The 26,801-nt window shown below is 33.9% G+C and overlaps 1 protein-coding gene across 1 annotated transcript; it reads left to right on the forward strand.

Annotated features, from left to right (window-relative positions):
• Nucleotides 1-7,130: 7,130 nt before the first annotated feature.
• On the forward strand, nucleotides 7,131-14,940 carry LOC137622097 (uncharacterized). The gene is made up of 2 exons (XM_068352567.1): nucleotides 7,131-7,303; nucleotides 12,415-14,940. The coding sequence occupies exons 1-2, from the start codon at nucleotides 7,140-7,142 to the stop codon at nucleotides 13,952-13,954; spliced, it is 1,704 nt and encodes a 567-aa protein (XP_068208668.1). The 5' UTR covers nucleotides 7,131-7,139; the 3' UTR covers nucleotides 13,955-14,940.
• The last annotated feature ends 11,861 nt before the right edge of the window (nucleotides 14,941-26,801 follow it).

Genomic DNA, 26,801 nt, shown 5'->3' on the forward strand with positions numbered 1-26,801 from the left:
TTTATTCTTTTAAGAATAAATACGATCTATGAAATCATTTCGTTCTTCCTTTTTCCGATTTTAAATATCGAATAGTCATTGTTTGGGCTTCAGAGTACGAAGATGTTGACTAGTTTTCACTTGGAATGCCGACAAGAAAATTCTCGTAACGGTAGTGCGAAAGCTGAGAATTTTAAAGCCAAATTGTCATATAATGGTAGTTTGGTTATAAAAGATACTATAAGTGTTCGTGTAATACTAACAGCTCTCTGTATCTCTCTGTTTTGGGAGGTATAGTATTCCATAATTTGCAAATATTATTAAAAATGTTATAGATAAGATTTTACAGTAGATAAATTGCAGCAGACAAATTGTGTATGTAGATGAATTGTTTACGTAAATAAAATGTTGAAGACGAATTCACCTAGAAACATGCACAGGAGTTACTTGTGAGTAGTTGCAATGCTAGGGGTCCCTAATTTTGTCCTTTAGTGAGTCGATGCATAGAGGAAATGCTTTATAAATGTAATAAACCATTGAAAGACAAATCATAGGCCTAGATTTATACTTTGCTTCTCAAATATTAAAACCAGTTGATTCCTACATCTCTTCGACTCCTCTAGCCTACACTTCCCGTGTCTCCTCTTCTTTCGTCTTCATAAACATACACATTCTTCTTGTTATCAGTATTTACGTGATCAACTTTCTCAAAACTCTCATGATATATATATATATATATATATATATATATATATATATATATATATATATATATATATATATATATATATATATTATGTTAATTTTTTCACTTCATCCTATCTCTATACGTATCACTGTTCACATTTCAAAATTGTTATTCAGATAATCCATCCCAACATTTGAAACTTTTTCTCTCTTATTCAACATCATCTGGAGAGAGAGAGAGAGAGAGAGAGAGAGAGAGAGAGAGAGAGAGAGAGAGAGAGAGAGAGAGAGAGAGAGAGAGATTGTATTATTTCTAATGAAAAAGCCATAAATGTTTATCAAACTGGTTTATCATTTATGCATAATGATGCTGCGTAAGGAATACTGGATAAATCATTGATCTCATTAGTATTCATGCAGGTTAAATATTTAGTTACACATATGCCTACAGCTGTAATGAAATATCGATGGTATTAATCATTATGGCACAGTGGTCACTGAAGTAAATTTTTAATCGTAATTAATAATGTTCGCTCTGTTCATTCTTCCCTGATAAGAGTGATTAAGAGATAATTATCCTAATTGGAATACCATTTACCTAAATCCGATCCCAATTTTCCCATAAAACAGATCTAGTTAGTCTGTTACCCTTCAATTTCTTTGGTTTCTAAAATCGTAGTGCTTTAAAGGTAGATTTAAGTCAAGTGTTGGAATTACCAACGAATTTTGCTGCGTGATTACCAGAAAATCCAGTCATAATGACGGGAATTGCAAAGATGTATAAAGTAAAATTTACATATTTGTATAGAATATTGTTTTAGTAATACCAGATGATATTGTTATAACAACTGGAATGATATTGTTTGAAGTGAACCATTAAAGTCTGGCTGTATCTTCTATTACCATGTATTTTCTCAAAGCTTCTCAAATCGATGATAAAATCAATCTTCTGATAGAGGTCGTTGGAGCTAACAAACAAACTATTCTGTACAGATTAGTCCTAAAGCTTTTCGAAAACATAAAATAGTATGAACAAGAGCAATTAGAGATTTCTGACCCCGCCTAAGGTTAATGGAGTCGTCCATGGCTTAAGATTAATCTGTTTTGGAAATTTCGTCGAAATCCGCCAATTTTTTTTGACGTTATCTGTAAAATGACCGAAAATGCAAATACAGATACGAATCATTTTTCAAAATTTAATGGGGTCGTCTATGACCTAAGATCTATCGGTGTTGAAATTTTCGTCAAAAGCTGTCATATGGTTTTGATGTTATATTTAATGGGGGCGTCCATGACCTAGTATCTCTGTGGTGAAAATTTCGTCAAAATCCGTCAAGTAGTTTTGATGTTATCTTTAAAATGGCGAAAAATGCAAATCTAGATCCGGATCATCTCCAAAATTTAATGGGATCGTCCGTGACTTGAAATGTATCTGGTGAAAATTTCGTCCAAATCCGTCGAGTAGTTTTGACGTAATCCTCTCTACAGATTCTTAGACAGAAGAATAAACTAGAATCCGGATCATCTCCAAAATTTAATGGGGTCGTTCTTGACCCAAGTTCTATCTGTGGTGAATATTGCGTTACCTTAAAAATGGCGAAAAATGTGAATCCTGATCCCGATCAGCTTCAAAATTCAATGGCGTCGTCTATGACCTAAGGTTTATCTTAGGTGAAATTTCATCAAAATCCATAGTTTTGATGCAATCCTGTCCGCAGACACAGACAAATGTCCTTAGACCGCCGACAAATCAATGGTAAACCGACTCGATCGCATAACCTCGTTGCCGGAGGTAAAAATAGCTTCATATCCAACTAGAGCTTTAGATACACTAAAGAAAAAAAAAAGAAAGTTATGGAAACTTTCGAAATTAATTTAATTGATTAATCAATTTGATGGATAATTGTAAAAAAAAGTGTCACAAAATATAGATTACCAGACAAAGAGAGGTTAAACTTGCAAGGAGCCAACTAGGTGTTCATTTTTTACTGGATGCAATATTGCAAGAGCCCGTGTCTGGCCGGAATGGCCACGCAATCTACAACAACAACAAAAGGTGTTCTGCACACAATGTAGGGAGAGATTAGGCGGGTTGATGGGTACTTGAATGAAGGAGCAATTATTTGCGGCTGAGGTAGAACATGATCAAAGTAGTATTTGTAAAGAGTGATATTTGACAAAAAGAACCGTCACTTTTTAGCCCATCCAAATTCCATCACATACTTTCTCAGCTTCTTTAAGTTTTCAGGTGTAAGTATTTGGTTAATTTTTAGAATTGTTTGATTTTGTAAAATATATCAAAATAATCACATTCTTAGTAGTACCTCATATATAAAAAGAATTTTAAACATATGTTAACCAATAATCACTTGAGGACATAGTTTGGTCGAAACAGTGCTGCTCATAATAAATTATGTAGAAAACAAAATATCCTTGTTTCTTTAACCAAAGGCTCAAACCTGACAACTTGAAGAAGCTGAGTAAGTACGAGGATTCCTGTAGAAACACACCGACACCACTAGGAAAATCGTCTTTAATGTAAATTGCATTAGCTTGATACTGTGTCCCAAAAACATATATATGTTTATATATATATATATATATATATATATATATTTATATATGTATATATATATATTCATATATGTATATATATATATATATATATATATTTATATATGTATATATATATATATATATATATATATTTATATATGTATATATATATATATATATAATTTATATATATATATATATATATAATTTATATATATATATATATATATATATATATATATATATATCTATATATATATATATATTTATTTATATATGTATATAAATATTTATATATATATATTATATATGTATATATATATAAATTTATTTATATATATATATATATATATATATATATATATATATATATTATATATATATATATATATCAAATTCTACTCTTGAGAGTAGACCTACGCTGCGACCTCAGAGTCGTAGTGATCAACTCTTTCGAATAGTCTTATTCTTTCTCTAACTCCCATGGTCTCAAATTCATTCTCTCTCTCTCTCTCTCTCTCTCTCTCTCTCTCTCTCTCTCTCTCTCTCTCTCTCTCTCTCTCTCTCTCTCTCTCTGAAAGAAATCCAACTTTTTCTGGTCTGAAAGCTTCATTTATTTATTTTTTAAAAATGTTTAAAAGATTTTCCCTAAGACTTCGATGGACGTAAGATTAATCATAAAACAATAAATGAAATAATGTGTTTCCTTTTTCATGCTTATCTCATAAAAAGTTTCGATTTTTCTATAATTTGTGCATAGAAAAATACTTTGAATGGGTATAAAAAAGCGACGGAAAGTCCTCTCAACATCCAACGCAGTTCAGCCATGGATTCTGCAGCAATTCTCCTGGCAACCACCAGTGGTTTGATTTTCATCTTTATGAAAGTTCTGAGGCACGATTCCACATCACCAAAGAAGGTAAAGGCGTTGGAAGCTCTGGAAGCCAACGGCCTACATGACTGGTTCGGAATGTTCTTTGGGAAGGATTCACCTGGAGCCGGAAAGGAAGACATCGACTGGGAGAGGTGGCTGAATCCAAAGGCGGAAGATGGAAGCGTCTCTGGAGGATTCTTCCAGATGTTTTCTCCCTCTAATCTTTTCAGCAATGTAACGATTCACGCCTTCATCCCACTGGTTGTCTTGCTGATGGGTCTCCTGGTTTTCCAGGGACTGAAGAGGTGTTCTGCTGTGCTCAAGAAGATCCGGAAAGTGAGTGGCGCCAAAGACAATGATGATGAAGACCAAGAGGAAGAGATCGTCGGAGACGACAAGAAGGAGAAAGTGACGGCGAGAGACAATTGTCTGGACGAACAGGAAGAGGAAGAAAAGAAAGAATTGAAGGAAGATGGATTTGAAGAAGTAGAAAATCCTGCGGATATTGAACCAGAAAATTATGATAAAGTGGAACCAGGAAAAAAACCAAAGAAGATAGGAAAGGGGAAAAAATTTCCAAAAATGAAAAGGCTTTAAGGCTTGTGCTCACTTGAGTTCAAGGTTCAAGTTTTATGTTCATGTATCAGGTTTAATGTTATATCGAAAGGAAATTAAGGTTTAATAAATTGTTTTGAGGATAACATTCTTTAATTACTAGTTCCTGGACTATTGTCTTACCTAAGAATATTTTGTCCCTGATAATTTATATCTTTCTTAGGGTAACAAAAATGTGAGTCTTTTTGAAATGGTACTGATTGAAAAACCAATAAATTAAATGAGTAAAAAAAGGACCTATTTTACTTTTTAAAGAAATTTAAAGTACCAGACGAAATTCCGAAAATTTAGAAGTTGTGTGTTGTGTTATGAAAAACCCCTGCTAGAACTCTCCCTCTCTCTCTCTCTCTCTCTCTCTCTCTCTCTCTCTCTCTCTCTCTCTCTCTCTCTCTCTCTCTCTCTCTCTCAGCAGCTGTTTAACTCAAAAGGGACAATCTTCTCTCTGTAGACTTTCTTGATTTTATAGACGTCATTTTTTTAGGTTCTTGAAAACTGATATACGGATTCCCTTAAAAGAGGATGGATCTAGAAGTAAAGACGTTGATAGTCAATGATATAAAAATTCTGACTTTTTGACCTATACTGTGAATGAACCTCCATATACAAATTGATAATGGCATATATATATATATATATATATATATATATATATATATAATATATATATAAATATATATTCATATATATATACACATACTTACGTACAATACATACATACACTCAGTATATATTATTGCCTTAGTGGCGTCAATGAGTTTCCTTAAGGAATCCTCCTATTTTCTCACCTTAATTTGAGTTTTCAGGAATAATCCTTTTGTTGATTTTTATTTTTATTTTTCTAGAATATAATTTCAAAATAATTGATCTTAATCTTTGTAAAACATCATATATAAAAGGAATTATAAACTCATGTTAACCAATAATCACTTAATGAAGACATAGCATTGTCGAAACATTGTCGAAAAATATAAAGGAAAGAAATAATCATCGTTTTTTTAACCAAATGGTTACACCTGGGAACTTAAAGAAGCTGAGAAAATACATGGATTCCTGTAGGAAACTCACTGACACCACTAAGGCAATTGCCTTTAAAGTAAATATAATTAGAGAGAAGCTGTGTCCTGAATGCTTATGCATACACACACACACACACACATATATATATATATATATATATATATATATGTGTGTGTATATATATTTATATGTATATAGGTATATGTATGTGTGTATATATATATATATATATATATATGTATATATATGTATGTATATATATATATATATATATATATATATATATATATATATATGATATATGTGTATATATATATTTATATACATATATATATTATATGTATATATATGTATATATATTTATATATATGTGTGTGTATATATGTCAGACAGATGCTTATTTTTGAGTAAGTTTCATATGCAGAAGGTTTATGTATGTTATTGATGTCTTTATTTGTGGGTTTTGTTAATTAATAAGAAATGGGGAGACAAATGCAGTTAGTAGTAATTGTAAAGATGTAGAAAGAGTTGTGGAGAGACAGGAGAGTGAACGGGAGTTAGGTAGGATGTTTTCAACTAATTTCGCTGACTCCAGGGTTCTTTCCCGTAAACAACCCCCTAAACGACAGGATCCGTTCTTGAATGTCGAACGGAACATAGACGAATGAGACGTATAAGCCGGGAAAAGTCACGTGATTAAGGATAGCTTGACACGCCCAGGACGACCATATATAAGCAACGAGAAGACGGCATCTCGCTCTCTTCCTAGTAGTCACTCTGTATAATAGGTCTAACGACCTACTTAACCTGCCGGGTCTCCTTGACGATCAACACGTGGCAGCTGCCTATACCAAATTGAGGGACGGCGATTACGTAGAATACTAAAGCAGCCGCGAAATTACAGGGGAACAATTACCCCTGAGAACGAAGGACGACGAACAAAGTTACTACGCCCGCACCTGAGTGTCTGTGAGTGCGCTTGGCGAGACGTCCCAGAGCGACCGAGAGGCGTGACGTCCCCGAGTGACCAAGGCGTGTCTAGAACTTCGCGCCAGCCTTCCCAACACCTGACGAAGGCTTATACTTCAGCGACGACAGTAGGCCTATAGATGACGTTTAGGCCTAACTAAACCAGGATTCACCAAATTCTCCAGCCAGTGTCAAGACGTCTGAATTCATCACTAAGTGTTAATGTAGAAACCACGCTTTTGTTTTTGACTGCTTGTAAGTGCCTGTTCAAACCCCTTTTTATGTCTAGTAAAGAAAGAAACCAGCATTCGTATCCCTCACCCACGAAACTTTGCTTATGTAAACTCCTGAGAGAAATTCAATTAATATTAAACTAAAGGAAGAGGTAAGGTACTAGACTAATTAAGAAGTTATTGCTAACTAAATAAAGACATCTTCACAAATGGTGGCATCGTTAAGGGATACTGTGCCGTGTTGTATTAAGTTTGAACTAATACTGGCTTTATTTCAGGAAAGTGCTGAAACCCCCTTTTATGTGTCGAAGAAATACAAAACAATCTCAAGAAAAACAGAGGGAAACCAAAGGAGTCGTGAACCAATGGATATGTGAGTAGTTTGCATGTTTTCGTTCACTCTCTTGTTTTGTATAAATACTGTCTCTCTATAGAATAGGAAGTTAGGGCATTTGTCTCTCGTAAGAAAATTTTGGTGTTTTAATTTTTCCTTTTTTGTGTGATGAGTCTTGACAATATTTTCCAAAGACTTACACAATATCAGTACGACTTGAGATTAACTGCAGACAGACGGTCGCGAAGTGCTAGTGTAGGAAGACGTCAAAATCTGACTAGAAACCGAAGTTCGAGTCCGGTAAGAGCAAATATTGCCGATATGAATTCCGCTGGGCTGATCACACAAACCACACGGTTTTGTGGAAATGTAAGTAGGGATAATCCCGACAAACAAAGGTTAGAGAAATACAGTGTAGATAAGTGGTTAGCGGACACAGAGAATAGGATCGCTAGTTTTAAAATAACTGACGATGTTGCAAAAATTAAACAGGCAATGATGTTAGTCAACGTAGACGTAGGGGATGCTCACCCTACATTAAACGGTAAGGCCTTTGAAAAAATTACCACTTTCAACGAGTTCAAGGAGGAATGCAGACTATTGTGGCGATCGGCCAAGGAGACCGATCGGTTGTTGAACTTGTATAGGCTTACCTCAACTAATAAATGTGAAGGTGAATCCAGGGCCAGTTGGCGTGCCCAGGTTAGGGATCAGGTAAGAGCAGTTAGGGAAGACTTTTTGTCATTGCCCACAATCACGGTAGGAGACGGAACCAAGTTTAGTAAGGATAATAAGAACCTGGTAGATATAGATGAAGTTCTAAATCTTGTGGCCTACAGTAAGATGTATGCGGCCTTGTTGGAAGACCTAAAGTTAGATCCTGCCCAGAAAACCACAAAAACACCGAACGAATGTCAAGAAATTATACAGAAAAACGAGACCGGTAGGAATAAACATTACCCTAAAGATTATCAAAATAACCAGCCCCCTGGCAAGTCAAATGAAGAAAGAAGAGGAAATTATAATGAAACATATAAATCTAGAGGGAATTATCATCATAAGGGAGCTAGACCAAAGAATAGGTATTGCCAGTATTGTCAAAGAGGAGGTCACACAGACCAAGAATGTTGGTACCAAGGTAAGAAACATAATAAACCCTCCGAAAATACTCCTCAGGTACAGGCAAGGGATAACTCAAACCCTACTAATTACTCCGAAGAAAAACAAGGTAACAGAAAGTGACTAGAAGAGCAGGATAGGAGTCCAGGAAATAGGGAAACCAAAGAATGGAAGGATGTTGCAGGTAGCGGAGGTACATCCACGTTGCCAGCAACATATTTATCCTTCCGACAGCAATCATTACCCAAGACAAATATCAAGATAGAAGGTAAAGAATGTCTTAGTTTGTTAGATTCAGGAAGTACTGTAAATCTCATAGGGCTCCATACCTTAACTGATTATTTGAATATACCTATTTCTGCAATTAGGAGTGAGGATACATTAATTCAGGGGATAACTGGCAATCAGCTTAACAATGTAGGAGCCATAGATTTAAACATTGAATTGCTAGAGAAGAAGTGTCAAGTGCCATTTTTGGTTTTGCAAGAAGTAGCATTTCCCGCTCGAGCTTTGATTTCTTTTGCAACAATGCAAGATTTTGGCATAGTTTTTGATTGTCAAGACAGAAGATTAGTTCTAAAGGGAAGTAATCAGGAAGTCTGTTTCCAACTTGTTGATGACAAGTCCACTACAAATTTGGCCAATTTGCAGGGGACCGCTTCGATAGTTGAAACACACTCCGGTTCAGAAAGAGAAAGGGAAATCAAAGTAAAATCAGAAGAAAGGGAGAAAGAAGAGAATTTAGCAATTGCACCCAGAAAGGGGGAAATTACTTCTTGTAAAGGCAGCACACATACTAAGGAGAAAAATGTCGACAGAGAATCTGAGAGAATAGATAAAAGGGAATTCCAAGAAGTTTTGCTGCTAGGCACATTGAATTCACAAGAATTAAGACACTTAAGAGAAACAGAATCTCAAAAAGGAGGAGATGAAGATTCATGTTTTTGTACTCAAGTACAAACTGGGGAAATAAGTCTGATCAGCACAGCAGATGCAAACAAAATAAGATTTAGGCTAGCTAGAGATGTAGTACTACTGCCCAATACTCTTACTAGAGTATATTTAATAACCCGCCTACACACAAATAATGATGTAATCTTGACCCCAGAAGGATTACCAGAATATGTCAGAATGGATAACTCATTAGTTCAGATGGAGGGATTAGCCTGTACTACTTATGTCATGAATTATTCTGATAAAAGACTCCATTTGTTAGCGGGTACAGAATTTTGTACAGGAATAGAAGTTACACACAAAATGATTCCGTTAGAGGAGGAAGCATTCTTTACCATAGGAAACATTGATGCAGGAATAGATAGGGAGATAGATAACACCGATTTTCCTGAGTACCGTAAAAGGTTAATAGAAACCTAAATAAATATAGGCCGGGCATAGCAATTACAGGTGATAGGTTAGGTAGGACTGAGGTGTTAAGACATAAGATAATCCTAGATGATGGAGCTAAACCCTTTTTCATACCTAATTATAAATTACCTATCAGCCAACGTCCAATAGTAGATAAAATGATAGAAGAAATGAAAGAAGAAGGAGTGGTCATACCCTCTAAATCACCTTATAATTCTCCCATGTTGTTGATTCCAAAGAAAGATGGAAGTTACAGATTAGTGATTGATTATCGCAAGTTGAATGCGAACACAGTTCCTGATAGGATGCCCATGCCTGTAATAAACGATGTTTTGGCTCAGTTAGGAGGAGCAAAGATCTTCTCATCCTTAGATCTACTAAGTGGATATTGGCAAGTACCTTTAGACGAAGAATCAAAGCCATTAACTGCCTTCAGCACACATAAAGAACACTTAGAATTTCAGGTAATGCCATTTGGGTTAACATCAGCTCCATTGACTTTTGTAAGGTTAATGTTACAGATCTTAGGAGACATAGAGAATGTGTCAGTCTATTTAGATGATGTCATTATATTTAGCAAAGATATAGAGAGCCATTTCGGAACCATAGAAATCGTTTTAGAACGACTAAGACTGGCAGGATTAAAGATAAAGGTTAAGAAATGTCAATTCTTGAGGAAATCATTAGAATATTTAGGACATGTGATCAGTGCTGATGGATTGCGCATGCAAGAAGGAAAAATAAAGGCGATTGTGGAATATCCTGCTCCACAAAATTTGAAAGGTGTAAGAAGATTTTTAGGGATGATAGGATACTATAGACCATTTGTCAAAAATTTTGCTACTATAGCTAAACCATTGACAGAATTAACTAAGAAGGATGTAGAGTTTGAATGGAAAGCAGAGCAAGAGGAGGCTTTTCAAAAGTTGAAGGAGAAACTAATCCAAGATCCTATCTTAGTGTATCCAGACTTTAGCAAGCAATTTTACTTAGCATGTGATGCTTCGAATACAGGAATAGGAGCGGTTTTGTTACAGAAGGCAAAAACCCGAATGAGGGTAGTATATTATGCAAGTAGAGTCCTGAATGCGGCCGAACGAAATTACAATACCACAGAAAAGGAATGTTTAGCCATTTATTGGGCACTGAGAAAGTTTCGGCACATTTTGTTAGGACACAAAGTAAATGTACTTACTGACCATAAACCCATCTGTGACCTATTTAAGAAAAGAGCCTTCACTAATAACTTAAAGTTTAATCGATGGTTTATTAGTGTGCTAGAGTTTGCTCCAGAATTTAGATACATTCCAGGTAAGTTTAATACTTTAGCAGATGGATTATCTAGAGCACAAGAGGATACTGAAAGAATTATCACAACTAACACTTTTTGTTTCAGCTGTCAGGTCGTAGACTTAGATTTGGAGAGAGTTAAAATAGAACAAGAGAAACAAGAAGGTATCAGGAAAATAATAGGAGATTTGCTACAAGATGAAACCTCTAGGTCAGATTTTGAATTAATAAATGGGATATTATATAAGAAGGCTAAGGATAGGAGTGCTTGCTCTAGACTATATGTGCCTGACACCCTGACTAAAGAAGTATTAACTCTAACACATACCCACAAGTTGGCAGGACATCCAGGAATCAAAAAGACTCTGAGAACAATAAATAGAAATTATTTTTGGCCTAAGTGCAGCGAAGAAGCAAAGCAATTTGTAAATGAATGTCAAACTTGTAATAGGCATAAAGGTCATGTAAATGTCAGAGCTCCTTTAGAAAAATATCCTAGTAATTTAAACCCTTTTCAGGTAGTTCAGATGGATCATATAGGACCCTTTCCAAAAACTTTGAGAGGAAATAAATATATACTGGTATTCATTGATTATTTGACTCGGTATTTAGAAATTGTCCCAGTCAGAGATAGAACTGCAGTTTCTGTTGCAGAAGCTTTAAAGACCAGAATACTCACAAGACATTCGTGTCCGGAGGTACTTTTGTCGGACAATGCACCCGAATTCACCAGTGAGGTAATGAAAAAGCTTTGTGAATTTTTTGAGATAAAGAAATGCGAGATAACCCCTTATAAGCCGAGTTCAAATGGGACAGTGGAAAGGGCCAATAAGAAGATACTGGATGTACTGCGAACTATCATTAGTCCAACTACAGAAGATTGGGACCTAGCGTTAGAGGACGTTCAGTTTACTTTGAATAACACAGTAAATGAGACAGTAGGAGAAACCCCACACTTTTTGCTTTATGGTTATCAGAAAAGACTGCCAAACTCATTGTTAGATGACGCAAAACCTCCTAGGCACACATATGATTACCAGGACTATATAGCTTGGAAACTGCAAAGAACCTTTCAAATAATAAGACAAACCAGACAATCTTTAGAAAAGGGCCAACAGGTAAATAAGAAATACTATGACACAACTAGTTCCATGACTGACCTGAAGATAGGCTCACAAGTATATATAAAGGTACATGTAAAGGAAGGACCAAATGAAAAGGTATCTCCCAAATTTGAAGGTCCTTATAGAGTGTTAGAAAGGGAAAGGAATAATAAATTTAAGCTGATACATGAACAGAATTTAGATGTAAGGTATGCCCATTGGAATCATATGAAGGTTGTAAAAACTAATCCATGGTCCTCTCAACTTCTACAGGAAGTGGTGGAAAAACTTCCTTCTGATCCTACCCCTGGTGGTCGGTATCACTTGCGAAATAGACATTAAAAGTGGGGCCTTGATACAAAATCATGGAAAAGGTGAACTGTTAACAGATTTTGCTGTAGTAAAAATTAATGTCAATTCAATATTAGAAAGGGAAGAACATTTGAACCAGTTAGATAAAGAACTACGGAAGTGCATACTAACCCATAGTGATTCTGCCTTTGTAGAAGTATTAAGAAATTTACAGGGTAAAATTGAAGACATTGTCAGGCCTCAAAGAAACAAGAGATCTTTGTTACCTTTTGTAGGAAGTGCCTTTAGTGCTTTGTTTGGAGTGGCTACAGAAAACGATGTAAGAGGTTTGACTGATCGTGTAGAACTAATCGAGAAATGGGCTAATCAGAAGGGTAATCTTATAAGTACTCTGATAGAAAATAATAATAAGAATGTAGAGAACATAAAAAAGATGGTGGAATTTATTAATCAAGTTAACGTGAATGTTTCTAATAAAATAGATGACGTAGAACAAGTGTTTAAGTTGATTCATGAAGTAGAAATCGAGATTGGTGATCACAAGGAATCTGTGAACGGACTAATAAATGCACAAAAGGGAATACTCAGCCCTGCTATCATTTCTCCAAAAACTTTGAAAGAAATTATCGATTGGTGTATGGTAAATAGCCATTCCAAGCCTTTGCTAGAAGATATATTTTGGTATTACACAATGTCAACTGTGAAAGTAACAAAAGGGTATTTGTTGGTATTGATCCCCTTCAAGGGTATGAATTTGTTTGACCTATATACAATACATCCTTTCCCAGTTAAGATAGGAAATGCAACAATAATTTGGAACCATCCGAAGGTTCGTCTAGCATTGGATAAGAACAAGTTGTTGATGATTATTTTAGAAGAAGGTGATTTAGAACAGTGTGTGTTGATAAGTGAAAGTCAATCCATGTGCAATTTTGTGCAAATTAAACAACCTATGAGCAATTTTCCGTGTATCCAAGGTATTTTCTTTGAGAATTATGAGTTGATGAGAGAGTGTAAATTTGAAACCTTTGCTTTGCCATACAGGGCATTACATTTAGGTAATGAGATTTTTGTTTATGTACAAAGTACTAAAAATGCAGAAGTTACTTGTGATGGGAAGACTCAAACATTTCAGTTAGGAAACTTGAAGTCATTTGCAGATTCTTGCTCAGTAGTGATAAATGATTATCTCTATTATGTACCAAGTGTGTTTTTGCATTATGAGTTAAATCAATCTTCCATTGCAAAGAGTTACGAGAACAAGATTAATCATTTTCAGCTAGACAAATTAACAGTGGTAGAAAATGTGGCAATGCCACTTGATAATGATTATGTTCTGTTTTACAAGAAAGATGTTGCACCATTTCTGACTATGTGTAATGTGTTTTTGATTGTACTTATTACTGTGGTAACGTATAATGTGGTGAAGTATTTGGTTTTCAGAAAATTGGAAAGGATTAATGAGTTGCTACTAGTTATTACTGGGAAACCTAAAGAATAGGTTTGTTGTTTTGTTGTATGTGAGGATTCTATAAGAATCCTAGTAGCTGGCCGAGTGGTGTCAGACAGATGCTTATTTTTGAGTAAGTTTCATATGCAGAAGGTTTATGTATGTTATTGATGTCTTTATTTGTGGGTTTTGTTAATTAATAAGAAATGGGGAGACAAATGCAGTTAGTAGTAATTGTAAAGATGTAGAAAGAGTTGTGGAGAGACAGGAGAGTGAACGGGAGTTAGGTAGGATGTTTTCAACTAATTTCGCTGACTCCAGGGTTCTTTCCCGTAAACAACCCCCTAAAACGACAGGATCCGTTCTTGAATGTCGAACGGAACATAGACGAATGAGACGTGGAAGCCGGGAAAAGTCACGTGATTAAGGATAGCTTGACACGCCCAGGACGACCATATATAAGCAACGAGAAGACGGCATCTCGCTCTCTTCCTAGTAGTCACTCTGTATAATAGGTCTAACGACCTACTTAACCTGCCGGGTCTCCTTGACGATCAACACGTGGCAGCTGCCTATACCAAATTGAGGGACGGCGATTACGTAGAATACTAAAGCAGCCGCGAAATTACAGGGGAACAATTACCCCTGAGAACGAAGGACGACGAACAAAGTTACTACGCCCCGCACCTGAGTGTCTGTGAGTGCGCTTGGCGAGACGTCCCAGAGCGACCGAGAGGCGTGACGTCCCCGAGTGACCAAGGCGTGTCTAGAACTTCGCGCCAGCCTTCCCAACACCTGACGAAGGCTTATACTTCAGCGACGACAGTAGGCCTATAGATGACGTTTAGGCCTAACTAAACCAGGATTCACCAAATTCTCCAGCCAGTGTCAAGACGTCTGAATTCATCACTAAGTGTTAATGTAGAAACCACGCTTTTGTTTTTGACTGCTTGTAAGTGCCTGTTCAAACCCCTTTTTATGTCTAGTAAAGAAAGAAACCAGCATTCGTATCCCTCACCCACGAAACTTTGCTTATGTAAACTCCTGAGAGAAATTCAATTAATATTAAACTAAAGGAAGAGGTAAGGTACTAGACTAATTAAGAAGTTATTGCTAACTAAATCAAAGACATCTTCACATATATATATAGTATATATAGATATATATTTATATTATATAATATATATATACATAAATATATATACAGTATATATATATATGTATGTATTTATATACATAATATATATATACAGTATATATATATATATATATATATATATATATATATATATATAGGCATATATATATATGTATTTATATACACAAATATATATATATATGTATATATATTATATATATACATTATATATATATACATATATATATATATATATATATATATATATATATATCAAATTGTCCTCATGAGAAACCTCTTCTACCTCTGTGCCTGAAGTCTCTCTCAAAGTCACCAAATATTTCTGATAGCATTATTTTTTTTTACAACTCATACGGTCCTCCTCTCTCTCTCTCTCATCTCTCCTCTCTCTCTCTCTCTCTCTCTCTCTCTCTCTCTCTCTCTCTCTCTCTCTCTCTCTCTCTCTAAGAAAAATCCAAGTATCCCCTTGTCTTAAAGCTTTATACGACTTAATTATCTCTTATGAATCTACGCTAACTAATTATTCACCAAAACTTTTTAGCATATTTTTGGAGACTTTGACAGACGTATAATTAACCTTAAAACAAAAATATCAATTTATATTTTAGTCAATTTTTTCTGCTTTATATCATAAAAAAAGTTTCGATTTTCCTCTATTATTTGCTCAGAAAATCCTTTGAAGGTGTATAAAAAGGCAACGGTGAGTCTTCTCAACGTCCAACGCACTTCAGCCATGGATTCTGCAGCAATTCTCCTAGCAACCACCAGTTGGTTTGATTTTCATCTTTATGGAAGTTCTCAGACACGATTCCCCATCACCAAAGAAGGTAAAGGCGCTGGAAATTCTGGAAGCCAACGGCCAACACGACTGGTTCGGAATGTTCTTCGGGAAGGATTCAACTGGAGGCGGAAAGGAAGACATTGACTATGAGAGGGGGCTGAATCCAAAGGCGGAAGATGGAAGCGTCTCCGGAGGATTCTTCAAGATGTTTTCTCCATCTAATTTGTTCAGCAATGTAACGATTCGCGCCTCCAATCCCACTGGTCGTGTTGCTGATGGGTCTCCTGGTTGTCCAGGGACTGAAGAGGTGTTCTGCTGTGCTTAAGAAGATCCGAAAAAGGAGGGGCACCAAAGACAATCCTGATGAAGACCAAGAGGAAGAGATCGTCGGAGACGACAAGAAGGAGAAGTAACGGTGAGAGACAAATAGTCTGGACGAACAGGAAGAGGAAGAAAAGAAAGAATTGAAGGAAGATGGATTTTGAAGAAGTAGAAAATCCCTGCGGATATTGAACCAGAAAATTATGATAAAGTGGAACCAGGAAAAAAACCAAAGAAGATAGGAAAGGGGAAAAAATTTCCAAAAATGAAAAAGGCTTTAAGGCTTGTGCTCACTTGAGTTCAAGGTTCAAGTTTTATGTTCATGTATCAGGTTTAATGTTTTATTGAAAGGAAATTAAGGTTTAATAAATTGTTTTGAGGATAACATTCTTTAATTACTAGTTCCTGGACTATTACCTTACCTAAGAATATTTTGTCACTGATAATTTGTATCTTTCTTAGGGTAACAAAATATTAGTCTTTTTGAAATGGTACGGATTGAATGACCAATATATTAAATGAGTAAGAAAACAGGATTTATTTTGCTTTTTAAAAAAATTTGAAGTACCAGACGAAATTCCGAAAATTTACAAGTTGTTTTGTTGTGTTATGAAAAACCCCTGCTAGAACTCTCTCTCTCTCTCTCCTCTCTCTCTCTCTCTCTCTCTCTCTCTCTCTCTCCTCTCTCTCTCTCTCTCTCTCAGCAGCTGTTTAACTCAAAAGGAACAATCTTCTCTCTGTAGACTTTTTTGATTTTATAGACGTCGTTTTCTTAGGTGCTTGAAAACTGATATACGGATTCCCTTAAAAGAGGTTGGATCTAGAAGTAAAGACGTTGATAGTCAATGACATAATAATTCTGACGTTTTGACCTATACTGTGGAAGATACTCTGTATGAAAATTGATAATAACATATATATATATATATTATATATATAATATATATATATATATATATGCATCCACATACACACATACACAATGAGTTTCCTAAAGGAATCCTCATATTTTCTCACCTTCTTTTGAGTTTTCAGGAATAATCCTTTTGTTAATTTTTATTTTATTTTTCTAGAATATAATTTCAAAATAATTGATCATAATCTTTGTAAAACATCATATATAAAAGGAATTATAAACTCATGTTAACCAATAATCAGTTAATGAAGACATAGCATTGTCGAAACATTGTCGAAAAATATAAAGGAAAGAAATAATCATCGTTTTTTTAACCAAATGGTTACACCTGGGAACTTGAAGAAGCTGAGAAAATACATGGATTCCTGTAGGAAACTCACTGACACCACTAAGGCAATTGCCTTTAAAGTTGCCTTTAAAGTAAATATTATTAGAGAAGCTGTGTCCTGAATGCCTGAATGCTTATGCATACATATATACATACACACACACATATATATATATATAAATGCATGTGTGTTGGCGTATATATATATATATATATATATATATATATATATTCGTATATATATAGGTATACTGTAATATATATATATATATATATATATATAAATATATGTATATATATGTATATATATGTATGTATATATATATATGATATATATGTGTATATATATATTTTATATACATATATATATATATATTATATGTATATATATGTATATAATTTATATATATATATATATATATATATATATATGTAAATATATGTATGTATATATATATATATATATATATGAATATTATGTGTATATATATATTTATATACATATATATTTATATTATATGTATATATATGTATATATATGTATATATATATTTATATATATGTGTGCATATATATATATATATATATATATATATATATATATATATATTTATATATCTATGTATTTATATACATAAATATATATACAGTAAATATATTTATATATATATGCATATATATATGTATTTATATACACGAATATATATATAATATATATATATATATATATATATATATATTATATATATATATATATCAAATTGTCCTCATGAAAAACCTCTTCTACCTCAGTGCCTGGAAGTCTCTCTCAAAGTCACCAAATATTTCTGATAGCATTATTTTTTTTTTACAACTCATACGGTCCTCTCTCTCTCTCTCTCTCTCTCTCTCTCTCTCTCTCTCTCTCTCTCTCTCTCTCTCTCTCTCTCTCTCTCTCTCTCTCTAAGAAAAATCCAAGTATCCCCTTGTCCTAAAGCTTTATACGACTTAATTATCTCTTATGAATCTACGCTAACTAATTATTCACCAAAACTTTTCAGCAGATTTTTTGAGACTTTGACAGACGTATAATTAACCTTAAAACAAAAATATCAATTCATATTTTAGTCAATTTTTCTGCTTTATATCATAAAAAAAAGTTTCGATTTTCCTCTATTATTTGCTCAGAAAAATCCTTTGAAGGTGTATAAAAAGGCAACAGTGAGTCTTCTCAACGTCCAACGCACTTCAGCCATGGATTCTGCAGCAATTCTCCTAGCAACCACCAGTGGTTTGATTTTCATCTTTATGAAGTTTTCAGACACGATTCCCCATCACCAAAGAAGGTAAAGGCGCTGGAAATTCTGGAAGCCAACGGCCAACACGACTGGTTCGGAATGTTCTTCGGGGCGGATTCACCTGAAGGCGGAAAGGAAGAACATTGACTATGAGAGGGGGCTGAATCCAAAGGCGGAAGATGGAAGCGTCTCCGGAGGATTCTTCAAGATGTTTTTCTCCATCTAATTTGTTCAGCAATGTAACGATTCGCGCCTCCATCCCACTGGTCGTGTTGCTGATGGGTCTCCTGGTTGTCCAGGGACTGAAGAGGTGTTCTGCTGTGCTTAAGAAGATCCGAAAAAGGAGGGGCACCAAAGACAATCCTGATGAAGACCAAGAGGAAGAGATCGTCGGAGACGACAAGAAGGAGAAAGTAACGGTGAGAGACAATAGTCTGGACGAACAGGAAGAGGAAGAAAAGAAAGAATTGAAGGAAGATGGATTTGAAGAAGTAGAAAATCCTGCGGATATTGAACCAGAAAATTATGCTAAAGTGGAACCAGGAAAAAAACCAAAGAAGATAGGAAAGGGGAAAACATTTCCAAAAATGAAAAGGCTTTAAGGCTTGTGCTCACTTGAGTTCAAGGTTCAAGTTTTATGTTCATGTATCAGGTTTAATGTTTTATTGAAAGGATATTAAGGTTTAATAAATTGTTTTGAGGATAACATTCTTTAATTACTAGTTCCTGGACTATTGTCTTACCTAAGAATATTTTGTCACTGATAATTTGTATCTTTCTTAGGGTAACAAAATATTAGTCTTTTTGAAATGGTACTGATTGAATGACCAATATATTAAATGAGTAACAAAACAGGATTTATTTTGCTTTTTAAAGAAATTTGAAGTACCAGACGAAATTCCGAAAATTTACAAGTTGTTTGTTGTGTTATGAAAAACCCCCGCTAGAACTCTCTCTCTCTCTCTCTCTCTCTCTCTCTCTCTCTCTCTCTCTCTCTCTCTCTCTTCAGCAGCTGTTTAACTCAAAAGGAACAATATTCTCTCTGTAGACTTTTTTGATTTTATAGACGTCGTTTTCTTAAGTGCTTGAAAACTGATATACGGATTCCCTTAAAAGAGGATGGATCTAGAAGTAAAGACGTTGATAGTCAATGATATAATAATTCTGACTTTTTGACCTATACTGTGGAAGATACTCTGTATGAAAATTGATAATGACACATATATATATATATATATATATATATATATATATATATATATATATATATATATATATGCACATACACACATACACAATGAGTTTCCTAAAGGAATCCTCATATTTTCTCACCTTCTTTTGAGTTTTCAGGAATAATCCTTTTGTTAATTTTTATTTTTATATTTCTAGAATATAATTTCAAAATAATTGATCATAATCTTTGTAAAACATCATATATAAAAGGAATTATAAACTCATGTTAACCAATAATCACTAAATGAAGACATAGCATTGTCGAAACATTGTCGAAAAATATAAAGGAAAGAAATAATCATCGTTTTTTTAACCAAATGGTTACACCTAGGAACTTGAAGAAGCTGAGAAAATACATGGATTCCTGTAGGAAACTCACTGACACCACTAAGGCAATTGCCTTTAAAGTTGCCTTTAAAGTGAATATTATTAGAGAGAAGCTGTGTCCTGAATGCCTGAATGCTTATGCATACATATATACATACACACACACACACATATATATATATATATATATATGTGTGTGTGTGTGTGTATATATATATATAATATATATATATATATATATATATATATATATATATATATATATATATATTTATATATATATATATATATATATATATATATAATGCATGTGTGTTGGCGTATATATATATATATATATATATATATATATATATATATATATATATATCGTATATATATAGGTATATGTAATATATATATATATATATATATATATATATATATATGTATATATATGTATGTATATATATATGATATATATGTGTATATATATTTTTATATACATATATATATATATATATATATTGTATGTATATATATGTATATATATTTATATATATATATATATGTGTGTGTATATATATATATATATATATATATATATATATTTATATATCTATGTATTTATATACATAAATATATATACAGTAAATATATTTATATATATATATATGCATATATGTATATGTATTTATATACACAAATATATATATATATATATATATATATATATATATATATATATATATATATATATATATATATATATATATATCAAATTGTCCTCATGAGAAACCTCTTCTACCTCTGTGCCTGGAAGTCTCTCTGAAAGTCACCAAATATTTCTGATAGCATTATTTTTTTTACAACTCATACGGTCCTCTCTCTCTCTCTCTCTCTCTCTCTCTCTCTCTCTCTCTCTCTCTCTCTCTCTCTCTCTCTCTCTCTCTCTCTCTCTCTCTCTCTAAGAAAAATCCAAGTATCCCCTTGTCTTAAAGCTTTATACGACTTAATTATCTCTTATGAATCTACGCTAACTAATTATTCACCAAAACTTTTTAGCAGATTTTTTGAGACTTTGACAGACGTATAATTAACCTTAAAACAAAAATATCAATTTATATTTTAGTCAATTTTTCTGCTTTATATCATAAAAAAAGTTTCGATTTTCCTCTATTATTTGCTCAGAAAAATCCTTTGAAGGTGTATAAAAAGGCAACGGTGAGTCTTCTCAACGTCCAACGCACTTCAGCCATGGATTCTGCAGCAATTCTCCTAGCAACCACCAGTGGTTTGATTTTCATCTTTATGGAAGTTCTCAGACACGATTCCCCATCACCAAAGAAGGTAAAGGCGCTGGAAATTCTGGAAGCCAACGGCCAACACAACTGGTTCGGAATGTTCTTCGGGAAGGATTCAACTGAAGGCGGAAAGGAAGACATTGACTATGAGAGGGGGCTGAATCCAAAGGCGGAAGATGGAAGCGTCTCCGGAGGATTCTTCAAGATGTTTTCTCCATCTAATTTGTTCAGCAATGTAACGATTCGCGCCTCCATCCCACTGGTCGTGTTGCTGATGGGTCTCCTGGTTGTCCAGGGACTGAAGAGGTGTTCTGCTGTGCTTAAGAAGATCCGAAAAAGGAGGGGCACCAAAGACAATCCTGATGAAGACCAAGAGGAAGAGATCGTCGGAGACGACAAGAAGGAGAAAGTGACGGCGAGAGACAATTGTCTGGACGAACAGGAAGAGGAAGAAAAGAAAGAATTGAAGGAAGATGGATTTGAAGAAGTAGAAAATCCTGCGGATATTGAACCAGAAAATTATGATAAAGTGGAACCAGGAAAAAAACCAAAGAAGATAGGAAAGGGGAAAAAATTTCCAAAAATGAAAAGGCTTTAAGGCTTGTGCTCACTTGAGTTCAAGGTTCAAGTTTTATGTTCATGTATCAGGTTTAATGTTTTATTGAAAGGAAATTAAGGTTTAATAAATTGTTTTGAGGATAACATTCTTTCATTACTAGTTCCTGGACTATTGTCTTACCTAAGAATATTTTCACTCATTTATAATGTATATATTTAAATCGGGGTAACAAAATATTTATCTTTTTGAAATGGTACCGATTGAAAGACCAATAAATTAAAGTAAGAAAAAAGGACCTGTTTTGCTTTTTAAAGAAATTTAAAGTACCAGACGAGATTCCGAAAATGTACAAGTTCTCTGTTGTGTTATGAGAAACCGCTGCTAGAACACATAAACACACACACACACGCACACACACACACTCTGTAATCTTCTCTCTGTAGTCTTCCTGGGTTTTGTAGGCGTCTTTTTCTTACGTGCAATTTTTCTGCTTTATATTATAAAAAAGTTCCGAATTTGCGCCAATATTGGCTTAGAAAAATCCTTTGAATGTGTCTAAAATGGCGACGGTGAAACCGCTCATCATCCAACGCAGTTCAGAGGTTTGATATTCATCTTTATGGAAGTTTTGAGACACGATTATACATCACCAAAGAAGGTAAAGGCGCTGAAAGCTCTGGAAGCCAACGGCCAACACGACTGGTTCGGAATGTTCTTCGGGAAGGATTCGCCTGAAGCCGGAAAGGAAGAAATCGACTGTGAGACGTGGCTGAATCCAAAGGCGGAAGATGGAAGCGTCTCTGGAGGATTCTTCAAGATGTTTTCTCCATCTAATCTGTTCAGCGATGTAACGATTCGCACCTCCATCCCACTGGTCGTGTTGCTGATGGGTCTCTTTGTTGTCCAGGGACTGAAGAGGTGTTCTGCTTAGCTCAAAAAGATCCGGAAAAGGAGAGGTGACAAAAACAACGATGATGAAGACCAAGGGGAAGATATTGTAGGATATGACAAAAAGGAAACACAGACGGATAGATACAATAGTCCGGACGAACAGGAAAAGGAAGAAAAAAAGAAAGAATTGAAGGAAGATGGATTTGAAAAAGTAGAAAATCATGCGGAGATAAAACCAGATATTTTTGCAGAAGTGGAGCCAGGAAGAAGACCAAAACAGATAGAACAGAGGAAAAAATGCCCAAAAAGAAAAGAGCGTTAAGACTTGTGCCCCCTTAAATTCAAGGTTGAAGTTTTAGTTTTATGTATCTGGTTTAAGGTTTTATTGAAAGGAAATTAAGGTGTAATAAATTATTTTGAATTTGATATTCTTTGATTACTAATTCCTTGACTATATTATTGTCTTACATTCGAATATTTTGTGACATTGATATTGATATTGATATCTTAGGGTAACAAAAGAACCGTCTCTAAACTGCCACTGATTGAATGATCAATAGATTAAAATAATAAGAAAAAAATATCTATTGCATCTTCCAAAGAAATTTAAAAGGCCAGTCGAAATTCCGGAAATTGACAAATTCTTTTTTTTTTTATGAGAAACCTCTGATCTCTCTCTCTCTCTCTCTCTCTCTCTCTCTCTCTCTCTCTCTCTCTCTCTCTCTCTCTCAGCAGTAGCGATTACAGGTCTTCGAAGCTCTGTTAAACTCAATAAGGACACTCGTTCCCTTTGTAGTCTTTCTGGATTTTATAGGATTCTTTTTCTTAGGCGCGGCAAAACTGGCAAAAGTCTTTTCAACACGCTCAAGATTTTACCAACTTGAAAGTACGTCTGAAATGGACTGAGGAATCCCACGGATGTCAGAAATATGCAGTGGTGGTCTGAAGTCCGTTAGTATTAAATTGTTCACTAATATATGGCTTCCTGTAATGGAAGATCGCTCCTGAAATAAAGGTGTGACAGTGATATAATAATTCTTATCTGTTGAATTTTTAATGAACTTCCTTTTGAAAATAAATTACGAGTTCTAAGTATACATATAAATTTATATATAATCTCCCTTACTGATTGGGGATACCCTAACTTGGTGAAAGTGTTCGAATATTTCCATGATGAGCAAAGCAGCACCAGTCAGGACCAGTCATAAAAGATTGATTTGCGGGGAACAATTACTCAGATATCTCTCACCATCACCAATCTGCAGTGGCCATCACGGTAATGAAAACTGGCCAAACCAGGGACATGAATATGGGCATATATGAGTCCTTTGTCCTGTAGTGGACTAGAACCTCTGCATTTATATATATATATATATATATATATATATATATATATATATATATATATATATATATATATATATATATATATATATATATGTATGTATATTTATATATACAAAGATGTATAGTGACAGATACTGTAATATGAGTTCTCGTGTATCTTTCACACCAATCAGCTGAGAGCGACCTTTAACAACGCTGAAATATACAATAAATGTGGTTCAGCTGAAATATGGAAACTATTTATTCTGACTTTTTCAAAGAACTCTCGAAATACTTGATATCGATACTATTGAAGAGTAGGTCAGTCATATAGTAACTTCAACAATATAAATGGAATGTGTACCGGAATACTATCTGTTATTTTATTTTGGGGGGCTCTACAGGTTTAACAATGTGGCAGTATATGTTTCAAGGGTTACCAGTAAATAGAATTCTGTTGTATCAGATGTTGAGTGTTTTTTTATGGAGATTTTTACCATCTGCGCATTTCACTCAGCCGGAACTATACTGTACAACTGTAACGCCCTACACTCGACAAACTCTCGACAAATAAAATAAATTTTGATGTTCGCAATTTTTTGAACCCCTTATCCTAAACCAAGCTTATATTGCAATAAATTTTTAAACACATGATTGTTTAAAAGGATAATAAAGAAATCAAATTTTGTCCCCTTGTGCTAAACTAAGGTTAAGTTACAATAATTTTTCAAACATGTTTGTTTTAAAGGATAATACAGTAAACAGAGTTTGTCCAATTACCCTTGAGGTGAAATTCCAAATATTTCAAATAAATATTTTTTAAAAGGATAAGAAAGTAAAAAAAAATATCTGTTCCAAACCAAGCTTAAATTCCAAACATTTTTGCAAACAATTATTTGTTTAAAATGATGATAAATTAAAAAAAAAAAAATGTCCCCTTATTCTAAACTAGGCTTAAATTCCAAAGATATTTCAAACAAATATTTTTTAAAATGCTATTAATCTCAAAGTAAAAGTAATTGAAACATCCTAATCCTTATTAGTTGGAAGAATTTTAATCCAAAAGAAAATTCATGGAACTTTTATTCACTATAGATAAATTTAAGATATTTTTTATTATGTAATCTAACATATATTTGGTGTATTTCAGGATATAACTATTGGAATATTGATTGAGGTAACATATAAATAAGTATAAATATATTTATAAAATTGTTTGAAAGTAGATATATCGATCACATATATTCAAAGTCTTAAAACATTGACTGTTTGTTATGCTACGGTTTTTTATTTCGAAAAAAAAATCATTTATATCCGCTCACGCCTCATAGAGAGAGAGAGAGAGAGAGAGAGAGAGAGAGAGAGAGAGAGAGAGAGAGAGAGAGAGAGCGCGCGCCTCTCACTACCTCCTTATTATATAGTGGAGATCATCATCATTAATATCAATGATGCAACAATACTGTCCTATCCATTACATTCTTATTGACCAGCGGCCACCGTTCTTACTCATTAGTTATATCTAAACATCACAAGTTTTAGGAACCTTTCTTATATTAGTGACAACGTTTATATTCACAAATATCTCTAACTTCCAGTATAGCTCTAATCTAATATGGCATTGTTCATGCTACAACTTTTGATAGTAATATTAGCACCATATTTAATAAAATTGTCACTCCCACTCACTTGCTATTGTAATCTATTGTCAGTTAAAGTGAAGGAAATATCCCCATGTTTGATATGTATATATTTTACATGATATATATTACGATATTACCAATTAAGAGTGCGTCAATTGAATCATATTGTAAGGAAATATAATTCCACAGTAATGTACAATGCATGAGAGCGGTAAAAGTATTTGTAATTATGGTTAATGAACACAATGTTATGCATGAAGACATTGTATCAACGTAATCATTATTCTCGTAGTAATAGTGGCTGAAAAGGAAAATCAGTAATAACGAAAATGTAATCCTTAATATACATGTGAACAATTATGAATATAGCCATAGAATAGTGGCAAGTTCAAGGGTTTTTATTGTGTGCAAGACTCGTTCCTTATCGGGTAATCTAAAACGATACAAATGTAAAGGCGGATAGAAGAGGAGTTCTGTATCATCTGATATTCAAATCTCGACGTTTGAAGAGATTGTACCCACACTTCTTTTTCCTTCATTTAGAGATAATCGCCAAAGGAAAAAAAGTTAATTCTAACACTAAGCAGTTTTGTCAAACTTGAACAGTTCGGTGTATTATTAAATATGCTTGCTTATGAAATTCTTAACCAGATAGACGAGAATAAGATAGTACTTAAGTACAGTGACAAAGGAATAAAAGTTTATCGCTAAATCAGAACAAAAGAAAAAGAGAGACACAAGGGAATAATGGAACCACGGCAAAACATGAAAGACCGACCTGTAATTATTTAATGGCATCTTTAACTTTTCAGAGTTCTCTTGCAGTATTAAGAATCTTGCCAGGAGTAAAGCTTTTT

This window comes from Palaemon carinicauda, chromosome 28 (genome assembly GCF_036898095.1).
Source record: "Palaemon carinicauda isolate YSFRI2023 chromosome 28, ASM3689809v2, whole genome shotgun sequence".
In the NCBI taxonomy this organism is placed as follows: domain Eukaryota; kingdom Metazoa; phylum Arthropoda; class Malacostraca; order Decapoda; family Palaemonidae; genus Palaemon; species Palaemon carinicauda.